This window comes from Astatotilapia calliptera, chromosome 10, assembly GCF_900246225.1.
Source record: "Astatotilapia calliptera chromosome 10, fAstCal1.2, whole genome shotgun sequence".
In the NCBI taxonomy this organism is placed as follows: domain Eukaryota; kingdom Metazoa; phylum Chordata; class Actinopteri; order Cichliformes; family Cichlidae; genus Astatotilapia; species Astatotilapia calliptera.
Genome location: NC_039311.1, coordinates 293,991 through 316,323, shown reverse-complemented (window position 1 = coordinate 316,323; position 22,333 = coordinate 293,991). Strand labels below are relative to the sequence as shown.

At 43.0% G+C, this 22,333-nt stretch overlaps 2 protein-coding genes and 1 long non-coding RNA gene across 5 annotated transcripts in view; 1 reads left to right on the top strand and 2 right to left on the bottom strand.

The window, feature by feature from the left end:
- Positions 1 to 14,180, top strand: part of LOC113030199 (CXADR-like membrane protein) — a 119,660-nt gene extending 105,480 nt beyond the window's left edge. For all 3 annotated transcript variants that reach the window (XM_026181392.1, XM_026181393.1, XM_026181391.1), the window contains 4 exons: positions 2,268 to 2,435; positions 3,160 to 3,282; positions 6,705 to 6,846; positions 12,429 to 14,180. In XM_026181392.1, the coding sequence (XP_026037177.1) occupies positions 2,268 to 2,435; positions 3,160 to 3,282; positions 6,705 to 6,846; positions 12,429 to 12,756 (761 nt within the window). In that variant the 3' untranslated portion in view covers positions 12,757 to 14,180. The remainder of the gene's footprint in view (positions 1 to 2,267; positions 2,436 to 3,159; positions 3,283 to 6,704; positions 6,847 to 12,428) is intronic.
- Positions 2,421 to 5,793, bottom strand: LOC113030200 (uncharacterized). Its single transcript, XR_003273561.1, has 3 exons — positions 5,695 to 5,793; positions 2,600 to 2,690; positions 2,421 to 2,483 (listed from the first exon to the last, which is right to left on the bottom strand). It is a non-coding gene; the product is annotated as an uncharacterized LOC113030200 (long non-coding RNA).
- A 3,068-nt stretch (positions 14,181 to 17,248) lies between the features above and the next one.
- On the bottom strand, positions 17,249 to 21,562 carry LOC113030894 (uncharacterized protein K02A2.6-like). The gene has a single exon (XM_026182686.1). It carries the CDS (start codon positions 21,248 to 21,250, stop codon positions 17,249 to 17,251), a length of 4,002 nt encoding a protein of 1,333 aa, XP_026038471.1. The 5' UTR covers positions 21,251 to 21,562.
- Positions 21,563 to 22,333: the final 771 nt, after the last annotated feature.

Sequence of the window (22,333 nt, the reverse complement as noted above, 5' to 3'; positions counted from 1 at the left end):
TTTAAGCTTATACGTGGGGGTTTATCTTTCCAAAGGAATTTGGACATGTATGAATCTAGGGATCTGAACCAATCTTGTGGTGGTTTAGTTGGGATCATTGAGAATAAATAATTTATTTTTGGTAAGGCCATCATTTTTATAGCGGCAACCCTTCCCATGAGTGATATGGGTAGAGATTTCCATCTAGCCAGATCACCTTCTACCTTCTTTAAAAGTGGGATATGGTTTAATTTAGTTAGATCTGCAAGCTTGGGAGAAACATTAATACCTAAATATTTTATATTTCCCGATTGCAGTGGTGTAGAAGAAGAATTATGGAAGGAGCAATTTATCGGAAGGACTGTAGATTCAATCACACCAGAGATATTGGTTTGTGAATTTTGGAGAAAAAGTAACACATCATCCGCATAAAGGCTGACTTTATGTTCCACGTTCTTGTATTTTATGCCCTTAATTACTGTATTCTGTCTAATTGCTGCTGCTAGTGGTTCAATAAAAATTGTAAACAGTGAAGGGGAGAGTGGGCATTCCTGCCTGGTGCCCCTCAGGAGACAGAAGCTGGAGGATGTTTGGTCATTTGTTCTGACACAAGCTGTTGGGGAATTGTATAATATTTTTAACCAGTTAATGAAAGAGGATCCAAAACCAAATTTGTGTAAAGTTGCAAATAGAAATTTCCAGTTAACTCTGTCAAATGCTTTCTCTGCATCTAAAGAAAATATTGTAGTTTCGATGTTTTTACTGTATGAGTAGTCTATCAAATTAAGTAATCTACCTGTATTTGTTGATGAGTGCCTACCTTTTATGAAACCAGTTTAGTCAGGATGAAGTAAGAGGGGGGTTATTTTCTCTAGTCTCTTTGAGAGAGCTTTGCAGATTATTTTAAGGTCTACATGTATAAGGGATATTGGACGATAGCTTGAGGGATATACAGGGTCTTTGCCTGGTTTTAGCAGGAGATTAATGTTTGCAGAATTCATATTTGATGGAAGTCTGCCCTTTTCTTTGATTTCCAACAACGTTCTGCAAAAAAAATGGTGCTAGAATCGTCCAGAATTCTTTGTAGAATTCTGCAGGAAAGCCGTCTGGACCTGGAGCCTTATTATTGGGCATACTTATCAGGGCTTCCTGGAGTTCACCTGGTGTCAGTGGCAAATCCAGTGCCATTGCTTGAGTGTCTAATAATTTTGGAGGAGTTATGTTGTCCAAAAACTGATCAATTTTGTTTTTAGATGGGTTTATTTGAGCCAGGCCAGCTACTAGGTGGCATAGGGGGCTGCCCTGCCGCCTCCCCCAGTTGTGCAGAGATAAATCGAGGCGCTCAAGCTGCCTGGGCGATGGCAGCAGATCCATCCTGTGGTCTCCATGGGCAGCCCGCAATGAACAGTTCCAGGATCTCCTGCTCCATGATGCGAGCCTCCCCTTGAGCGGACCTGGGTTACAGCCACAGCCTCGCTGAGTTGACTAGCGTAGGGGAAAGGCTAGTCCTTCGGCCCCATCCGACCCTCCCAGAACCGCCAGCGATAGTCCTGTGGTACAAGGCCCTGTTGGACATCTGCAAAGCTGCTGCTCACATGCGGGCAGGCTGAGAGCCACTGCATGGGCTTTGCCAGACAGCAGCGGGAGCAGAATCAGCACTTACTCCTCCTCCAACCAATGGTACACAACCGCCATGGCCCGCAAGACCTCCAGGAAGGCGGGGGGTGGTCGTCTGGTCGTCTCCCTCCCCCATACAGTAGAGGGACACTGGCGGGGGCCAGCCCAAGCTACCAGACTTCCCAAAAGCCCCATCCAGTGCTCAGATTGGTCCTGCAGTTGTTCCAGCTGGTGGCTAAACACCACCTCCTGCTCCTACTGCATACCCACCAGCTCACCCACCATCCAGGCCAGCGCCTCCACTGGCTGGGCCGGTCTTGGTTCTGCCAGTGGAGGCGCTGGGTTTTGGCACCACTGTGGAAATGATGTACCCGCCAACAGCGTTTGCAGTTGCACACGTTTTTATTTGCACTGTTTTTAACTGGACAACTTTTCATCTGCCCTGCTTGTAGCCCTAGGTCCCACCTCAGGTCCCAGCACATCTTTTATCGAGGAGGCATGACTAGATGATGGAGCTCAAGTTTGAGTCAGCCTCACACCTGAGGCTGATTCCGCACCCTGAACCCTCTGCTCCACCCCTCCCCTGCAGCTGAGCCACAAACCACACCCTGCCACATGACTCAACAGCATTTTGAGAATGTCTGTGTGTCTGTCTGACTGTATGTCCACAGTGAAGCCATCTGAGCCACAGTGCTGGATGGAGGGCAAATTCTTGGAAGGCAGTGATGTTAAGATGAGCTGCAAGTCCGCTGATGGCTCTGATCCTATCCATTACAAATGGGAAAAAGTACTGGACGAAGGCAAATATGTAGACAAGCTGCCTCCACTGACACTGATAGGTAAGTCTGTCAGATGTACCTAGGGCTTTTTAAAACAAAAATTTAAACCTTGAAACGAAGCAAAAAAGAACAAAACACACACATCATTGTGATGTGGTAGGGCATCATAATGAAAACATAAAAAGTGTGTTGTACAGCTCTCTCCATGCCCAAAATATATATACCTCGATCTGGTCAACTTTGACCTTTGTTTATCCAACCTCGGTACTCACGTCCCCCAAGGTCAAGTGTATTGTTCTGGAATTTGAAGATGATCTATAAAAAAATTGCAGGTAATATAAACTGTTTAATGATTTTCACATTTGGTGTTACTGACCTTCAATTTTCAAAAAAAATTCTACCATGATGCCAAATCTGAAAAATGCTAAACTGTGGACACTAGATGCTGTGCATGCTAACATAAAGACAAACAAACAGAACCGATTACATACTCGTTTTACTGCATAGTCATGTTTCAGCTCTTAAATAAATGAAGACTTCTGACTAATCTAAGTTATTCTGTTCTCCTTTTATCTTTTTCAAGTACATTTAGCTTGCATAAAGAATCTGTCAAAAGTATTTACTTTTTAAAAACAGCAAAGATTTGTACAAAGGCCATGGCTATTTCTTTATGTTAACTCATCTTTAGGTACATTTATTTCACTAGAAATCAACTCTTTTTCAAACAACACCATAAAACAGTAGTGCACTCTTAGATGCTGTCTTGTCATTCTTGGTACATCAGATTTCAAAACCCCAGAGATTGTGGCACTGAGGAATTTGACCAAGGACGATGCCGGACTCTACAAATGCACAGCCAGCAATGATGTGGGAGAAGAGAGCTGCACAGTGGAAGTCAAGATACACTGTGAGTGAAGAACTTTTTTTGAACACTGAATAAGTTAACAATTGCTGCTTTTGATTTGCAGAATAAAATCCCCTCTTCATGTCATTGTAGAGCTCATCTGCAAATTATTTTCATACACACTGCCTGAAGTGCTATAGTGAAACTGTAGGTGAACGTGACATTCTTTTAAATTGCAGATCACAACATCTCTCAAAATTTGTGGTCTGTCTGTGCTTCTCAACCTTAAGTTCACTGCTTCTTAAGTGGAATCTCAGTTATTTTCCTAAAATCATTGATCATTTTTCTTTTAGCAAAAATGTGGATGAAATTTGTTGAAGTGGATGGGAAGACAGTCTTTTCTCTATAGTTCAAAATAATACATTGCATTGTAAACTCACACTTGAAGGGGCTTTCTACACCCATTATTGATCAGATTCATCAATTAACACTAGACTCCATATATGATAGTGTTTTTTTGTTGATTCTGAGTGGAAAGGTGGTGCATTGGTTCACCCTATCACCTTGCATTAGTGGTTTAAATTTAGATTGGCTGGGGCTTTGGTGTGACAAAGCCTCCCTCAAACTTTAATGTAATGCAAATGGACTTATTCTTATACAGTGCTTTTCTATGCTCTTTCTATGTAAATGCTTTCTATCTAAATCCTACTTCGGAGAGCAACATGGGGTTAGTATCTTGCCCAAGGACATTTGGCATGCAGACTGGAGCAGACAAGGATCAAAACACAACTGAAGACAATGAGGGAATAACTATGGGCAGAAACATCATGAGATATTGTGTGTAGGTATTTGAGGTAAAAAATGAATTTCATCCATTATGAATATGAATATTGTGAGAAAACCTGGAACAACTTAAGTGCTTGTCAGTACTTTCCCGGATCTGCTGTACCAATCCATTCTTTTCCTCATACCACTAGCAATGCAGCTCTTTTGATTTGAACATAATAAAAACCCTCAGTGGCCACATGGGAAATGTTCTGGCACAGGACATAAACTACTCTCCCAGTCCTCCCTCTGACTTTGAGTCAGCACTGTCATCTGTGGGACATATTTGTCCTACATATATTACACGCTTGACAGTGGCTTGTGCAGTAGCCTGGAGTTGGTCTCCAGCAGTGTTGTTCAAATTACTTGAATAAAGTAATTAGTTACTTAGTCACTTTTTAAAGAGTCAAACTCAAAGTAATGTCAGTATTTCCCAACATTAAATGCTGCATGGTGCTGCTCTATCCCGCGCCCCATGTTTTCTATTCTTGATCTACACATGTGTCTGTTGGTGCCATGGACGTTGGAAAGTAACAGTAATCTAATTACCTTTTTGCAATAGCAATCCCTTACATTAAAAAGTAATTGGATTATGTGTTACTGCCCATCTCTGGTCTCCAGTATTGTCTTCCAGTGCACTGAGTTCCTAAGGAACATTACTAGTGTACTTTAAGCCTTGTATAGTGCCAAGCATTCCTATACCTGTGAGATCTGATTGAAATGACCTCCTCAACATGTCTTGAAGTTCCCCTGAGGCCTGGTAATGAACTAATCATTTGATTCAGGAGTGTTGATCCAGGGTGAGATCTAAAACCTGCAGGACACCGTCCCTCGAGGCCTGGATTTGGACACCCCGATCTAAAGGATAAAGATCACTCTTTCAAGGATGTCAGTGTTCACATTTTAGACAGACAAGACAGATAGTTTGACAGAGAAGTGAAAGAGGCCTTCTATGTCCACTGTGAACAGCCATCTTTCAACAGAGGAGGTGGCTTATCACACCAACTGCTTGCCACCTACAATGCAGTTTTGAGATCCCTTTCCCAAGGTGCCTCAAGCCCTACTTACATCTTGCGTCAGTTGATCTCAATGGGTCACATGATATAGGGTGAGGGAAGGTTTGTTCTGCTGATGAACTCTGCTGTTAATGACTTACAGCTTTTTTAACATCTTGGCTCATGTGACAAGGCACATCATCAATAGTGGTTCAACGACCTTCTTAATGGACAACCCCCACTAGGGTTTAAATATCTGAGACTTTCCACCATTTGGTTTTAGAACTGAAGAAGCTTTCAGATGAGAGGTGAAGTGTCTTCAAGAAACTTTAAAAAGTCCAGGTTCATTCTTTTCCAAGCTCATCAGACAATATAGGAGAAATCTGCTCTCTCTTTCTAGTCGCTGTCAGTACTCCTGCTGCAGCATTTTGGATCAAGTGACGGCTTTTCAGTCAGTTTTTAGAACAACCTGATAATAATGAACTAAAGTAATCCAGTCTAGAAGATTAACTGGATGAACAGGATTTTTAGCATCATTTTAAGACTGGATTTTTCTAATTTTAGATATTGTGCAAATGGAAGAGAGCATATCTGTTTAATATTTTTTAAGCCTTTGTGTTTTATGCTTGAATCATTCAAGTATACAAATACTTACAAAATACACACGGGATTCTTTTGATAATGCCGAGAGCACGAATTCAGGCGGTTCAACGTTCCAGCGGTGAGCTGCTCTGTGCCACTGCCTTAAATAGCAGCTGGGGAAATCAGCCAGATCAGCAGCAGGTGGAGACAATCACACAGGTGCATGGGCCAAGAGCGAGAGCCCGTAACGAGCTCCACCCAGGCAGAGAGGAGGAGGAGAGACAAAGAAAACAAAAACAAAAAAGAACAACAACAACAAAACCTGTAGCCAGCGTGAGCCAGCCAGAGAGACACGGGGACCGTGACAGAACCAGTGCCAGCCAAACAATTTATCAAAGAACCCATTTTAAATGGAATCTTTAGACACCTTGTTACTAGCAGCCTGGTGCAAAACACACCTTGAATCAACAACAAGGTGATTTAAAAAGACAGCCAAAAATCTGTTACAGCTCAATATGGTGTGCTGTGTGTCTTTAAAATAATTTGAGGGAAACTGGACAAGTGGAAGACAAAAGAGGTGGCAGGCCTTTAACAAACTACAAACTTTCCAATTGGTAGACAATGCACTCTTCCTCCTGAGCCACAACCACCTCTTAGAATAAGTATTTGCATTTATATTTGCACATACTTCAGTAAATCACTGAACATATTTCCAACTTTTCAATAAATAAAAAGTGATGACTCAAGACTTTCTCACAATACTATAGTCGACAACTTGGAACTTCTGGAATAGCATTATTTAAAACAATTTTAAAATGTATTGATTTTCAAGGTTCAATTATTTTATATTATAGCTATAATATATAATAGCTGAAGGGATAAATTGGGTTTTTTTTTTATCTGGCTTTAGCTTTTATAATACTGGGGTGTGTTATATAGGTTTCTGAAAATGATAAAGACGGGGAGACAAGTATTTTACTGAAACTTGCATGCAACTGAAAAATAGCAATGGTGAATTTGATGCATTGGTGGTTGTAGCATAATAGTGTGTCTTACATCAATATTTTTTGTTATTTTTGGTAGATGTGAAGGGAATTGGTGTGGTAGCAGGTGTAGTGGTTGGTGTGTCCTTCGCCATTCTGCTTATCTTACTCATCATCTGGTTGGTATTCTGCAAAAAGGACATGGAAAAAAATGAAGAGGAGGAGACGCCCAATGAAATCAGGTAGACAATGCCTAGAATATTTCTTTGCACATGTTAACTACCCATGACAAAAAACTTTACTTTTACAGTTTTATTCAATATATTAATATAATTGCTGCATGTTATACAATCATTCATTTCATCGTTTCAGCCATCTCATTACCAGAATCACTGAAATATATGTATAACCTGTATACCTGTAGGACTGCCTTTCTGATCCATCAATGTTTCTGCATGAAATAAAAACTTCAAATAGATGAATCCCAAAATGATAGTTTCAATTTATGGCTGTATTGGTTATAACAGCAGTTACCTTTTCTCACTTTTTACACAAAGTGATTGTATTAGTTTGAATTGCAATAATTCAGACTGTTGTGGAATTTTTCTATTAATTAACCAGTTACAGAACAAGAAAGTTGAAAGTATTCACTACTGATCAGAAGACTTAGAACACTCTAATCCTTCCAGTTATTTATTGCAATTCAAGTCGTTCAAATCCAATGAATAGCTTGAAATGGTACAAAGGTAAGTGTTGAACTGCCAGAGGTTTAAAAAAAGGTAAGGTTACCCAACACTAAAAAATAATGTACATTTCAGAAAAATGGCCTTTTTCAGGGAACACAACATGGTTTTAACAATTTAAATCTGTTCTGCAACAATGGAGGTTGATCCAGCCTTGAAAGCTGGTGCTACTAATTCCTACAGGTGTTCCAACTTCTCTGGATTACTTCCAGCTCCCTCTGTCTGCATAAAAGCAGTGTTGGAGCACACTGATGTACCCTCGTGAGCATCACTTGAACAGTACTGTACTGCAGAAAGTAGTGTGTTGTACAGAAATGGTGAGAAAAATGGAATTAACAATGGAAGAGAGACAGACCATCATAACATTTATAAATGTAGGTCTGTCCTACAAAGAAACTGCAAAGAAAGTCAAGGTGTCAGTGAGTACAGTTTCCTTCACCATCAAAGACACTCAGAAACACCCCAGTTTCCACAAAACGCAAGATACCACGATAAAACCATTCAGGAGCTGAAATAATCGATTTGTACCTTTGGCTTAATCATTGCCCAGCATATCTGAAATGTCTCCGCCAAAGAAAGCCTCGAACCTAGGCAAGAATAAGACCATCGACAAATGGTCGAGCATCGAGCTTGATGCTAATGATAGTTGCACCAGCAGGGCTTTGGCTGAGCCTAAAGTTGTCACTCCGGATGACAAGAGTGAAATGTATAAGATAAGATAAGATAAGATAAGATAAGATAAGATAAGATAAGATAAGATAAGATAAGATAAGATAAGATAACCTTTATTAGTCCCACACGTGGGAAATTTGTTTTGTCACAGCAGGAAGTGGACAGTGCAAAAGTTATGAGGCAAAAATTAGAATACAATAAGAATAAATACAGTACACAACTGTACAGAATAGAATAAAATAATATACTATATACAGTAGAATAAAATAAAATAAATATACAATAAGATAAAAATAGAATACAAATACAAATGCTATATACAACTGAGTAAAAATACAACGATGACAGAAAGGATTATTGCACTTAGTATTATTGCATATGTATGGATGTGTGTGCTTGATCAGTTAAAGTCTTTATTATGGAGTCTGACAGCAGTGGGGAGGAAAGACCTGCGAAATCTCTCCGTCCCACAACGTGGGTGCCGCAGTCTCCCACTGAAGGAGCTGCTCAGTGCTGTCACAGTCTGCTGCATGGGGTGGGAGATGTTGTCCATCAGGGATGACAGCTTAGCCGCCGTTCTCCTGTCACTCACCACCTCCACTGGGTCCAGAGGGCATCCTAGAACAGAGCTGGCCCTTCGGATCAGCCTGTTCAGTCTCTTCCTGTCCCCAGCAGAGATGCTGCCGCCCCAGCAGACCACGCCATAAAAGATAGCAGAAGCCACAACAGAGTCATAGAAGGTCTTCAGGAGTGGGCCCTCCACTCCAAACGACCTGAGTCTCCGCAGCAGGTACAGCCTGCTCTGCCCTTTCCTGTAGAGGGCGTCTGAGTTATGAGTCCAGTCCAGTCTATTGTTCAGATGAACACCAAGGTAGAATAAGATATGCCAGGAAACATGTAAGACAATATCTGAATCAATCCTGGAAAAACTTGATGAGCAGTTTGATGCTTTTGAGGCCAAGTTCCAGTTGGTGCTATCCATACAGACTGACTTACAGAACCGCATGGAAGGTCAGGAAATTAGCGGTCAACGCCCCGGGAATAGCGAATGGGAACGCTTGAAGCCAAATGCGAGGACCTGGCAAAGCTTGTAAAGATTCAACCCAAACTATTGGATTTGGAGGCCTGTACTCGGAGACTTAATATAAAAATTGTTGGCATAAAACAGTGCTCAGAAGATAGGGAGTCTGAAAGAGTTTATTTCCAACCTCATCCCCGAATTATTGGGTAAGCAACACTTCCCACATCCACTTAAGGTCGACCACGCTCATCGATCCCTATGGCCTAGGCTGGCAGTGGGACAGAAACCGCATACCACCATCGCCCGAATACATCACTTTCAGATGAAAGAGCTTATTCTATGCCTCGCCAGGATGCAACCGATGGAGTACAAGGGGAATAAAGTTCTGATCTTCCCAGACTGCACCAGCGAAGTAATGAGCTAGCACTGTTCCTTCCGGAATGTGATGCAAGCCCTGAGAGAAGATGGAATTAAATTCCAGCTATGGTACCCAACAAAGCTGTGTGTGCACTAGAAAGATGAGGATATTCCGGAGGTTTTCAATGATCCAGAACAAGCAGAGGTGGCTCGCCAGCGTTAGAACTATAGTGCTACAGAGAAGGAGTAACTTGCGTATCAGCTGTGATTGCATGTCTTCTTTTTTCTTCTTTTTTCTCTCTTTTTGTCTAATAAGGTGAGCGAGCTTTTAGTTTGTGTTGTGCCTCACGCTGTGGACTATCAAACAGACTGCACTGTGTTGCTCCTAATTTCTGACTTTTTAAAAAATGTTTTGTTTTCTTTATCTGTATGCTAACTGTCAATCCACAGTTTGCATACAAACTGGCGCCGATCAGCTTTTCCAGAAAGCACATAGTTCAGTAAGATCATCTGGTAATGTGTCATAGTTATATAATTATATTAGTTAAGTAAGTGCAATAGAATACACGCATCTAAGCCACAAAACAAAACAATACCCCAGCGCCTATCACCCGCCCACACCGCTGCTCCCAAAAATGACATGCATCTATCCCCTAGTAAACCAAACCGAGGCTGCTGGCCAAATTGTGAACCTCACTTAAAGGAATCACAATGCCCGGATGAAACGGATGATAAAGGATTCAGAAAGTTTATTCATGCAGGCCCATATGACAGAGAATGTGCATCTTTTTTGTTTTCATATTTTAATTTATATTTAATTGTGTTGTGGTTTGCAGTGTTTTGTGTTGTTTCAACTTTAAATTTGTTTAAAAGGTAAAAGCTGAAAATTTAAATAGATAAAAGTTGAAATGTGAATAGTTGGTTTTTGTATAATATGATTTATTTATTACATTTTATGTGGAATGAATAAATATAAGTATATTTACAAGGCAGGAAGTACCAACGACCAGATTTGGTGTGTGGTAGTAACAGGTAAATGAACGTTTTTTCTTAAATTATTTGAATGTATCTGAGTGCTTGTGTACAAATACACAAACAATACACATATGCTTTCAATTGTATAATTTAAGTGATCCAGGTAGCTCTGTTTTGGAAGTTCAGTTAACGCTAGAAATGTGTTTTGGAGTTTGTACGTGCTTTGTCTCTTGGGGCCACCGTATATATTTATATATAAACATATATAAATAAAATCACGTTTTTTTTTTTTACATGAATAATTCCTTTTGTGCATTTATATATTTATATATTTTTTTATCTTTTATATTTTTGTTAATAATAAATTAATTAAAGCAACAAAACAACCTGAAGAGCGGGTTGGGAGCCGAAAGAGCCGGTTCTCTAAAAAGAGCCGGAAATCCCATCACTAATAACAACGATTCTAATATAATAGTGGCTGGAGACCTTAACTGTTATCTTGACCCCTTCTTAGATACATCATCCACGTGACTAGCACACCATTGTTTTTCTTGTGACATTACCAATAAGTTTGATGTGTCACATGGCCCTCTTCCTATTGAAAAAACAAAAGTTGTATCCAAGATGGCCGACTTCTAAATGGCCACCATGGTCACCACCCATCTTGAGGAGTTTGCCCCCTCACAACCATTCCCATGTTATTACGGTGTATCCATATAAATGGCCCACCCTGTACTTTATGGGAAGCACTGAAGACTGTTTTGAGGGGTGCGATAATTTCTTACACTTCAGCTCTTAAAAGAGAAAGAGAGAAACGTCTGTCGGAAATCAATAGCTTTCCTGTCCTGGAAAGAATGTATCAAACCTCTAAATCGTCTATGGATTATAAAGAGATACTGAAATTAAAATATTAATATAATGGCATTATGAGTGGCCTAGTCAGCAATTTACTCTGGATTTTGCAACAAAAGCACTTTGAGTTTGGGGATAAACCTGGTACATTGCTAGCACGACAGCTTTTGTTTTATATTTTTAAAAATTTTAAATTAAATTATCCAAAAAAAAAAAAAAAAACCACGGAGGAGGAAGTGTGATGGTTTGGGGCTTTTTGCTGGATCCAGGGTCGGTGACTTGTACAAAGTGAGAGGCACCCTGAACCAAAACAGCTACCACAGCACTCTGCAGCTCCATGCAGTAGCCTCTGGTATGGACCTAGCTGATCAGGAGTTCATCCTACAGCAAGATGATGACCCAAAACTTGAAAACATGGAGTGTCCAGCACAGTCTCCAGACTTAAACCCCATCAAGTTGGTTTGAGATGAACTGGACAGAAGAGTGAAAGCAAAGCAGCCTACAAGGTCCACATTTATGGGAACTTCTGCTACAGATATGTGAGAATATTTGATTTCTATTGTAGAAAGAATAACACGAGTGTGTTCAGCTGTTATATCTGCCAAAGGAGGCTACTCTGGTGAGTCAAAAGTTTAGAACAGCGGTACTGGCCCTTGAATCTTTCGGTACTGGGCGGTGAGATTTGAGGCTTGGGTGTGAAATTTAGGCATTTTTATCTTTTTTTTTTTTTTTAATCATTTTTATCATTAACTTGGTTTCCCTTCGTCCGTCTCCTCCTCCGTCTTTTCCCGTGTGTCATGAATAAATCTTCTTTTTTTGGTACCGGTACTGGTTTTATTTTGGTGAATTTATCCATGACACCTTAAAGTCCGGTCAGTGAAAATGTTGTTGGACATAAACTGGTCTGTGGCGCAAAAAAGGTTGGGGACCGCTGGTTTAGAACACATTTTGGTCTACAAATTGATTCCATGAATTTTTTCTTTTGACTCCAGTTGCTTATTTGTACTATGCTTCATTACAGAGTGCAATGTGACAGTAAACTTCATAATTTTCAATAAAAAACTGGAAAAATTGGGGTGTTTTAAAACTTTTGACTGGTACTTTTCTACTAAAAGTATACTTTCTACTTTACTAAAGCTAAACTTTCATGATCAATTTCAGTTTCGTCCTGCCAGTAAATCATGCAGCTATGTTCTCATTTCAGGGAGGATGCAGAAGCTCCCAAAGCCAAACTAGTGAAGCCCAACTCCCTCTCCTCATCTCGCTCTGGCAGTTCCCATTCGGGCACCTCCTCCACCCAGTCCATGGTGCACAACATGGGACCTAAATGTCAGTGTGCCTTTGTTCCTGCTGTGGCTGCCCTTAACGAGAACTGCCAGGCTTTCCCACAGTCTCCACCTGAATGCCATCAGAAGATTCCCAAGATCCCTGAACATCTTTTGCACCCACTTCCATGTCTACCTCTCACTCCAAACCCAGTCACTGCTGTTATGATCAAACCAGCTCAAACCAGGGCCTTCCAAGCCGTGTAGAAGAAAAATCCAGTTCCTCAACTTACTTCATTCACACTGTGACAAAACACTTTCAGCAACTTAACTCTTGAAGAATTTCTGCAATATAAAAACAGTTTTGTTCTGGTGTCATTTATTTGTACACAGTCACCTCTGTAGGTTTTAGAGAGAGATTGTTAGGTTGTTAAAAGTATATTTCAGTATACTTTTAACAACCTAACAATCTCACATACATCTGTTAACACCTGTAGTTTTACTTTCTGACAAAAGTTTAGGTTTTTATAGATTTGGATATGATGCACAGTCTCAGAGGTACTTATTGAAAATTTTTAATTCAGGTTCATGGACCAGTTCTTACCATTGTTCACTTTTACATGAAAATGCAAAAATACCTGCAACACAGTCTGATTGCAGTTTGTAAAATACTGTTGGCCACAAACTAATTTGTGGCCATGGACGTTAAATATTGTATTTTTTAGTTGGATCAAGCTCCATTGCAGAAAGAACTACGTAGTGGTGCTTGCATAAGTCACAGGACCTAAAAACTTCCGTCTGAGAGTTTTTTTTGTTTGCTTTGTGTGGGACCACCAGGGGACTCCACTCACATCCAGCAATAAGGGAAGAGGGAGGGGTAATGTTTTTGGGTTGTAGGAGGTGTTTTCTGCCTTGTGAGTTCAGTTGTGTGAAGCTGAAATTAAAGTTGGAGTAAAACGTGATGAGGTCTTGTGTCATCCTTACGTACCTCCACATTGGTGACCCCTGAGACAAACATGCTGAGGCCTGAAGAGGAAACCGGCCCTTTCCCAGAAGCATCTGTGGCTGCCAGACTCCCACCTCTGTCTGCACCTGCGTTTGCTTTGGTAGTTAAAGTACAGGACTTTTGGCTTCACGACCCTCCTTCATGGTTCGTGCATGTCGAAGCTCAGTTTGCTCTTTGTGGAATTTTATCTGAAGACATGAAAAACATGTGGTGGCCTCATTGGCCTCATTGGACTCCGCTGTCCAATGACCCTCCTCCAGAATCCCCTTGGCCAAAGGAAATACACCGCTCTCAAGGCGCTGCTGCTGCGGTGCCACTCCCACTCCGACACAGAGAAAAGAAGCTCCTCTCTCTCAGGCTTAGGTGATGGTACCACTTTCAAGCTCATGGAGAACATGCTGTGCTTACTGGGGATGGATGACATGGAGTTCCTCTTCACACATGGTTATCTCCGACAACTGTCCGCTTCTGTGTGGGCTGGCACCCACACTAATTCTCCCAGAGGCCTCTGGCTCAGTGACAGTGGCTGGGATCACGGCACGACGTTTCAGCGCCAAAGTGAAGATTTAAGACCCAGGGAAATGAGCCCGCCAGTGGTCTGTAGCAGACGTGACCAGGAATGGCTGCTCTTCATAGAAGACTCACACTTGGGTAGACATTTTCCTGCCCTCGGCTGGTTCTGAGAGGCTAGCTAAGGGCTGTGTGCAGCTACTAGCAGCGGCTAATGGCTCCCCCATCAAAACATTTGGTGAAAAGGCGCAGATTTTCTTTGTGCTCACAGACTACTGGTTGATGTCGTTAACAGATGTTTGATCAATGCTGTGTCATTTTCTTCACTGCTATGCTAATCTTGTAGTTTAATGTAGGTTCATGTTGATTGCATGTTGGATGATGTGTTTTTGGGGAATACTGTTAAATATGTCAGAACAAGATCTAGAGTGGTGGGTTCTTTTACAATTTGAGAAAAACAAACTTAGTCTAATTCTGTCTAATTAGATTAAACACAGGAGTGTCGATTAATTTAAACTAACATAATCATCCTGCTCTAACCAGGTTTCAATAAGGCAGAGTAAATCAGTATGTCTATCATTTATTAATTCATGTACTAACAAGAACTTAAAAGAGAGAAAGACTTAATGTTTAATAGTCATAGTTTTTACTATTTGGGTACTATATTGTTCTCTTTTTTTGGTGGTCTGGGACCAGGCACTCTTTAAGTGGATGTGGTTTTACAGGGCTAACAGGTTAATCTATGATTAAGCATTTCTATACCAATGAGTGTTTTTGAGGAAATGGTGCCTCTATTCATAAAGAATGAGCTACTACCCTAAATACTAAAGACTATGCTAAGGCTCGTTATTATTATTGCGCTTTTTTCCTCTGTCTGAGCACTCAAAGCGCTTTATACAATATGCCTCATTCATACATTCACACAAGCACTTTGTTCTATGCTTAAGTGCTTTCTATCTAACATTCCAACTCCACTGGAGGTATCAGAGAGCAATTTGTGGTTAGTTTCTTGCCTAAGGATATTTGGCATGAAAACGAGCTGCCAGGGATCAACCTTCCAACTTTCTAATTAATAGATGACGTGCTCTAACCCCAATCTTAAAAGCCTTGGAGAAGTTTGGAGCAACAAGAAGGTCACTTGGTGTTCGCTCTCTCTGCGGTAGAGCATCACTTACTGTTCCTGCTCAAACACAGTGGTGTCTTTGAGTAGCTTATCTGCTTAGCAGTTTAATTAAAAAGTTTTAGATACATTCTTTTTTCATAGCATAATCTTCACGTGCTTCATCCGAAGCACACTTTCTGTGTACTCACTACCTAATTTATAGCCAAAGTATTCACTCACCGTGTCTTTACTGTTTCGCTAGCTTAGCTTAGGTTGTAGCCGACTCGCTAGCAGCATGGCCTCTTCACCTGTCCCTCCTGCACTTTCCTGCTCATTGTGTCAGATGTTTAGTTACTCCTTGGCCTCCTTTTGTAGTAGTGATACTTGTAACACATGTACCATATTTGCAGCTCTGGAGGCCAGGATTACTGAATTGGAGACTCGGCTTCGCACCCTTCATTCACCCGTAGATAGCCAGGCCCCTGTAGCTGGTGCAGCCGAAACGAAAGACCAAGACAGACTTCAATTCATTTGAAAGCCTGATGCTTAGCCTTTTCCAGCTGTAAAACTCAGAAACCAGTCTTACTTGTTATCATCTATTGTCCACCTGGGCCTTACACAGAGTTTCTGTCTGATTTCTCAGACTTTATATCTAATTTAGTTCTGAGCTCAGATAAAATAATTATTGTGGGTGATTTTAACATCCATGTAGATGCTAAAAATGACAGCCTCAACATGACATTTAATCTGTTATTAGGCTCAATTGGCTTCTGTCAAAATGTAAAAGAACCCACCCACCACTTTAATCGCACTCTAGATCTTGTGTTAACATATGACATAGAAACTGAACATTTAACAGTGTTTCCTGAAAACCCTCTGCTGTCTGATCATTTCCTGATAACATTTACATTTACAATAATTGATTACACAGCGGTGGAGAGTAGACTTTATCACAGTAGATGTCTTTCTGAAAGCGCTGTAACTAAGTTAAAGAATATAATCCACCCACTGTTATCATCTTCAATGCCCTGTACCAACACAGAGCAGAGCAGCTATCTGAACGCTACTCCAACAGAGGTCGATCATCTTGTTAATAATTTTGTCTCCTCACTACGTACAACTCTGGATACTGTAGCTCCTGTGAAAACTAAGGTCTCAAATCAGAAGTACCTGACTCCGTGGTATAATTCTCAAACACGTAGCCTAAAGTAGATGACTCGTAAGCTGGAGAGGAAATGGCGTGTCACAAATTTAGGTGGAGAAATAGTTTGTTGCTTTATATGAAAGCCCTCCGCAAAGCCAGAACATCTTACTATTCATCACTGATTGAAGAAAATAAGAACAACCCCAGGTTTCTCTTCAGCTCTGTAGCCAGGCTGACAAACAGTCAGAGCTCTGTTGAGCCAACCATCCCTTTAACGTTAACTAGTAATGACTTCATGAACTTCTTCACAAATAAAATTTTAATCATTAGAGAAAAAATTACCAATAATCATCCCACAGATGTAATATTATCTACAGCTACTCTTAGTACCATTGATGTTAAGTTAGACTCTTTTTCTCCAATTGATCTTTCTGAGTTAACTTCAATAATTACTTCCTCCAAACCATCAACGTGTCTTTTAGACCCCATTCCTACAAAACTGCTCAAAGAAGTCCTGCCATTAATTAATTCTTCCATCTTAAATATGATCAACCTATCTCTAATAATCAGCTATGTACCACAGGCCTTCAAGCTGGCTGTAGTTAAACCTTTACTCAAAAAGCATCTCTAGACCCAGCAGTCTTAGCTAATTATAGGCCAATCTTCAACCTTCCTTTCATATCAAACATCCTTGAAAGAGTAGTGTTATAACCTCAGGATAAAAATGCTCGGAAACTCAAGTGCTAGTTTTAGGACGTTTACTGACCACTTTTAGAAACAACCACAGCTAGTCGCACACATACAGGAAACTGTCCCACACATAACATTCCGGCAGGGAGAACCCTGAAAAACCTCTGAAGGTTCCGGGGTCAACGCCCCCAAACATACATTAACAACAACACTGTCTATAACACTTCCCCCCCCTTAAGCAAAAACCCACAACATAGCAATTATGCATAAGTACAAAAAGAGAGGGAGAATTCAACACCACATTATTTTAACAATTCAGTCTATCAGGGGGCTTGTGCTGCCTCTTTGACCTTCTCAGTCCTGCTGCTGGGTTCTCTAGGCTAGGAGCCTGCTGAGCTCCTGTGACCGGGTTCGGCTCAGGTGACTTAGATTGCTCCACCAGCCCTTCTGGTGATACTGAAGAACCAATCCCGATCTCAGGGGCTGCTGACACGACTTCCCCTTCGGGTGAACCACTCTGAGGCCCCACAATGTCCACAGCCCTGTCTCCACCATGTGCGTGCGAACCACTCTGAGCCCTCTTCTCAGCTCCATCCGTGCGGGCTCTCACATGATCCTTGTGCCTGCGAACTTGTCTGCCATCCAACAACTCCACCACAAAAGATACTGGCCCTGAACTGTGGTGAATGACGCCAGGCAGCCACCGTGAGCCACCCGTAAAGTTTTTGATATACACACGGTCTCCCTGCCTGAAAACACAGCCTCTGGCATGTAGATCATGTCTCACCTTCTGCCCACCTTGTGACTGGGCGACTCTGGCTCCCACATCTGGGCGAAGAAGGTCCAGATGAGATCTGGGCTTCCTCCCCATCAGCAACTCCGCTGGGGACAAGCTTGTGGTTGTATGAGGCGTGATGCGATACTGAAACAGGAAACGGCAGAGCCTCTTTTCTATGGAAAGACCTGGCATTTTTTTTAGACCGTCTTTCAGCGTCTCCACGGCGCGCTCCGCTAAGCCATTGGAGGCAGGGTGGTAGGGTGCTGTGTAGATATGTCGGATCCCATTTCTCTCCATAAATTCTTGGAAAACCCCACTTGTGAACGTGGGCCCATTGTCCGTGACCACTGCCTCTGGTAATCCATGTGTTGCAAAGATTCTCCGGAGTGTGTCTGCGACGACTGGGGCTGTGATGGTCGGCATTATGTGGGCATCCAGCCATTTTGAATGCGCATCCACCAACACCAGGAACATGTGGCCCAAAAAGGGGCCGGCAAAATCTAGATGAAGCCTGGACCATGGACGGCCAGGCCACTCCCATGGGTGGAGTGGGGCAGGTGGTGGCATTTTTTGGTTTGACTGACATTGAGAACAGGCTTTTACCTTGTCTTCCAAGGCACTGTCCATTCCCGGCCACCACACGAATGACCTTGCCAGACTTTTCATCCGAGAAATCCCTGGATGAGCCTCATGCAACACTTCAATGATCTGTGACCGACCTGGAGGCGGAACAATGACTCGGGAACCCCACAGGATGCAGCCATCTTGAACACTGAGCTCCTGCTGACGCTTGGCATACGGTTTGAGCTGATCTTGCTCCACTGTTGCTGGCCATCCCTGCAACAGCCACTGTTTAACCCGAGATAACTCTGGATCCTGTTCAGTCCATGCTTTGATGTTTTTAGCACAGACCGGAGAGTTCGCCAGCTTGTCCAGCAAAAACACAGTTTCTGGGGGCAAGTTCGACTGGTCGGGGACTTCCGGGAGGGGGAGGCGGCTGAAAGCATCTGCATTCGCATTTTCAGGTCCCGCCTTATAAACAATGCGATACTGGTATGCCGACAGTGTTAATGCCCAGCGCTGAACCCGGGCTGAAGCCATGGGTGGGATGCCTTTTGTTTCACTAAAGAGACTCAGGAGGGGCTTATGGTCTGTAACAACAGTAAATGGGCGGCCATACAGGTACTGATGAAAACGTTTCACAGCAAAAACTATTGCTAAGCCTTCCTTCTCAAGCTGTGAATAGCCCTTTTCTGCTGCTGTGAGCGTGCGTGACGCATATCCGACCGGTTTCTCTTCCCCCTCTTCCATACGATGGGAAAGAACAGCTCCTATGCCATACGGGGAGGCATCACAGGACAGGACCACCTCCTTCTCCGGATCAAAATGCACCAGGAGTGGTGCCGATTGTAACAGTTCTTTTACCTGTCTGAAGGCCTTCTCCTGTGCTTGGGACCACCTCCACTGACTGTCTTTGTGCAGCAGCCCGTACAGGGGAGCAAGCATGCTGGAGAGGTCAGGCAAAAACTTCCCATAATAGTTCACTAAGCCCAAGAATGATCTTAGTTCAGCTACATTCTTTGGACTCGGGGCTTCTTTTACTGCCCTCACTTTCTCTTCCAGTGGGGACAGGCCCTGTGCAGAAATGCGATGACCCAGGTATGTCACGCTAGGGGCTTGGAAAACACACTTACTGCGCTTCAAACGCAACCCAGCTTCTGAGAGCTTCTTCAACACCTGCTCAAGGTTACGCAGATGCTCCTCTTCTGTTTTACCTGTAACTAAAATGTCATCCAAGTAAACAGCAACACCAGGAATGTTTTGCAGAAGATTGTCCATAGTGCGCTGAAAGATAGCCGGACTGGATGCAACGCCAAACACCAGGCGGTTGTACTTGAACAGCCCCTTGTGTGTGTTTATTGTCACATATTTTTTTGATTCCTCATCCAGCAGCAACTGCTGGTAAGCATGACTCATATCCAACTTTGTGAATGTCCGACCACCCGCCAGTGTGGCAAAAAGGTCATCCACTCGAGGCAGAGGGTAGGCGTCGAGCTGAGAGGCTTGGTTCACTGTCAGTTTGTAATCACCGCATATACGCACCCCTCCGTCCTCTTTCAACACTGGTACGATCGGGGCTGCCCAGTCCGAGAACTCTATTGGCTCAATGACCCCTATCTGTTGTAGTCTCTCCAACTCTGCTTCCACCTTGGCCTTCATGGCGTATGGTACAGTGCGTGGTTTGAAAAAGCGTGGCCGGGCAAAAGGGTCCACACACAGCTTCACAGTGGTGCCCCGGAGAGTGCCCAATTCATTCTTGAACACATCTGCATACTTTCCCAGTAACTCTGCTATTACCGTTACATACCTGATTTCCCTCCAGTTCAGGCGGATTTTCTGCAGAAGGTCACGACCCAGCAGACTAGGCCCCTCCCCTTTCACCACCAGCAGTGTTGCTGCAGCTTCTTGACCCTGATATGCTGCATGCACCTCTATAGCACCAAGCAGGGGAATGCATTCACCTGTGTACTGTCTAAGGCTTATCTCAGTCGCTTGGAGGGCTGGTGCCCCGCCCGAGTGCCACAAGCTGTGGTAGGTGGCTTGGCTGATCACCGAAGCTGAAGCCCCTGTATCCACCTCCATTCGTAGCTCCTTCCCATTTACCTGGATAGTGGCATAGATGGGCTCCGCACAGCACTTATTAAAGCCAACCAGATTAAACATGTTGAAAACACACTCATCCTCCTCAGGCGCCATGCCCTGCAGGTGATGAGTGTTTAGTTTGTGTTTTGTCTTCCATTCCTTCTTTGATTTCTCCTTAGTGCCCCTGCATTTCTTGGCTAAGTGCCCCTTTTTCTTGCAGTTATGGCAGGTACTGTCTTTGAAAACACAGTCCTTGGCAAAGTGTGCCCCCCCACACCGGTAACACTCCAAAAGCTCCCTCAGTTTGCCCCTCACACTCCGAGATACATGATGCACCTCGGTTGAGTGCATATTGTTGTTAGCTTTCCGAATGTCTTTAGTGTTATTAGCTGCCGTTTCTATTGCCTGAGCAATTTCCAAAGCTTTCTTAAAGTCCAGTGTGGGCTCCCCCAACAACCGACGCTGCATGCCATCATCATTTATACCACACACCAACCTGTCGCGGAGCATGTCATCCAGCACGCCTCCAAACTCACAGTGCTCTGATAGCTGTCTCAGCTCCGTCACATACGCAGCCACCGAAACTCCCGGCTTGCGTGAATGAGTGTGGAATTTGAACCGCTGAACAATCACGGAGGGTTTCGGGCAGTGATGATTTTGCACCAACGTCACCAGTTCTTTGAAACTGAAGTCCCCGGGCTTCCGAGGCGTCGTCAGGTTACGTATCAACTTGTAGGTCCTCGCTCCACACGCACTGAGAAGAACTGACCTTTTTTTTTCTTCGTCCGAAATGTCGTTTGCCAAGAAAAAGTGTTCAAGCCTCTCGACATATTCAATCCAGTCGCCGTCTCCCTCGGCAAACTCCGTGAGCGATCCGATCGTAGCCATAGATGCGAAGTGGTAGTCCGACTGCAAAATCCGTAGCAAAAACTCAAAACTGTCCGCGTTCGGCTTTTATCCTCGTCGCCAAAAAGGTGTTATAACCTCAGGATAAAAATGCTCGGAAACTCAAGTGCTAGTTTTAGGACGTTTACTGACCACTTTTAGAAACAACCACAGCTAGTCGCACACATACAGGAAACTGTCCCACACATAACATTCCGGCAGGGAGAACCCTGAAAAACCTCTGAAGGTTCCGGGGTCAACGCCCCCAAACATATATTAACAACAACACTGTCTATAACAAGTAGTTGTCAAACAGCTAACTGATCATCTGCAGAGGAATGGTTTATTTGAAGAGTTTCAGTCAGGTTTCAGAGCTCATCACAGCACAGAAACAGCTTTAGTGAAGGTTACAAATGATCTTTTTATGGCCTCTGACAGTGGACTCATCTCTGTGCTTGTCTTGCTAGACCTCAGTGCAGCTGTCAGGGACCTGGGTCTGAGGGACCCAGGGTCCTTGAGCAGTGTGGACTATGATTATTGTTATTATGTGTGTTTTTGGTGGTATTCTCTCCTTTTTTGTCCTCCTTCTCCCTGTGTGCTCCCGGATGTTTTGGGTTGCTGAGGGGGACTGCGAACCGGAAGTGTTCCCGCACTGGAAGCTGCCACACGTGCTGCTCGTTAGCCTTCACCAGCTGCAGCCGATGGCCTCATCAAGAGCATCCTATTTAAGAAGGTGGCCGAGCTCCAGTCAGCACGGGATTATTCTATATTAAACTTGTAAAGTACCTCCGTTGATGAGTGTTTATGTGAACGACATCGCTACTGTGTGTTTCCTGCTGAGCTGTGTGTGTTTTGTGTCACCAGGAGTCGGGAGCGAGGAGTGTCGTCACGAGGGGAAACTGGGTTTTGGAGTCGTCACTTTTTCACTGTTTATGGACACGTGCACGGTATGGGATTCACAGAGGAATCGCCACGGGAGCTACAGTGCTGGACATAGTTGTTGTTTTTGTCCACTCACCATAAATAAATCCACTGTCCTTCACTATAAGAGTCTAGCGTTTGGGCCCTACTTTCCTCAACTCCACG

What these genes read in the sequence shown, in the direction of transcription:
- LOC113030894 (XM_026182686.1), bottom strand. Translation starts at nt 21,250, where the DNA reads ATGGCTACGATCGGATCGCTCACGGAGTTTGCCGAGGGAGACGGCGAC.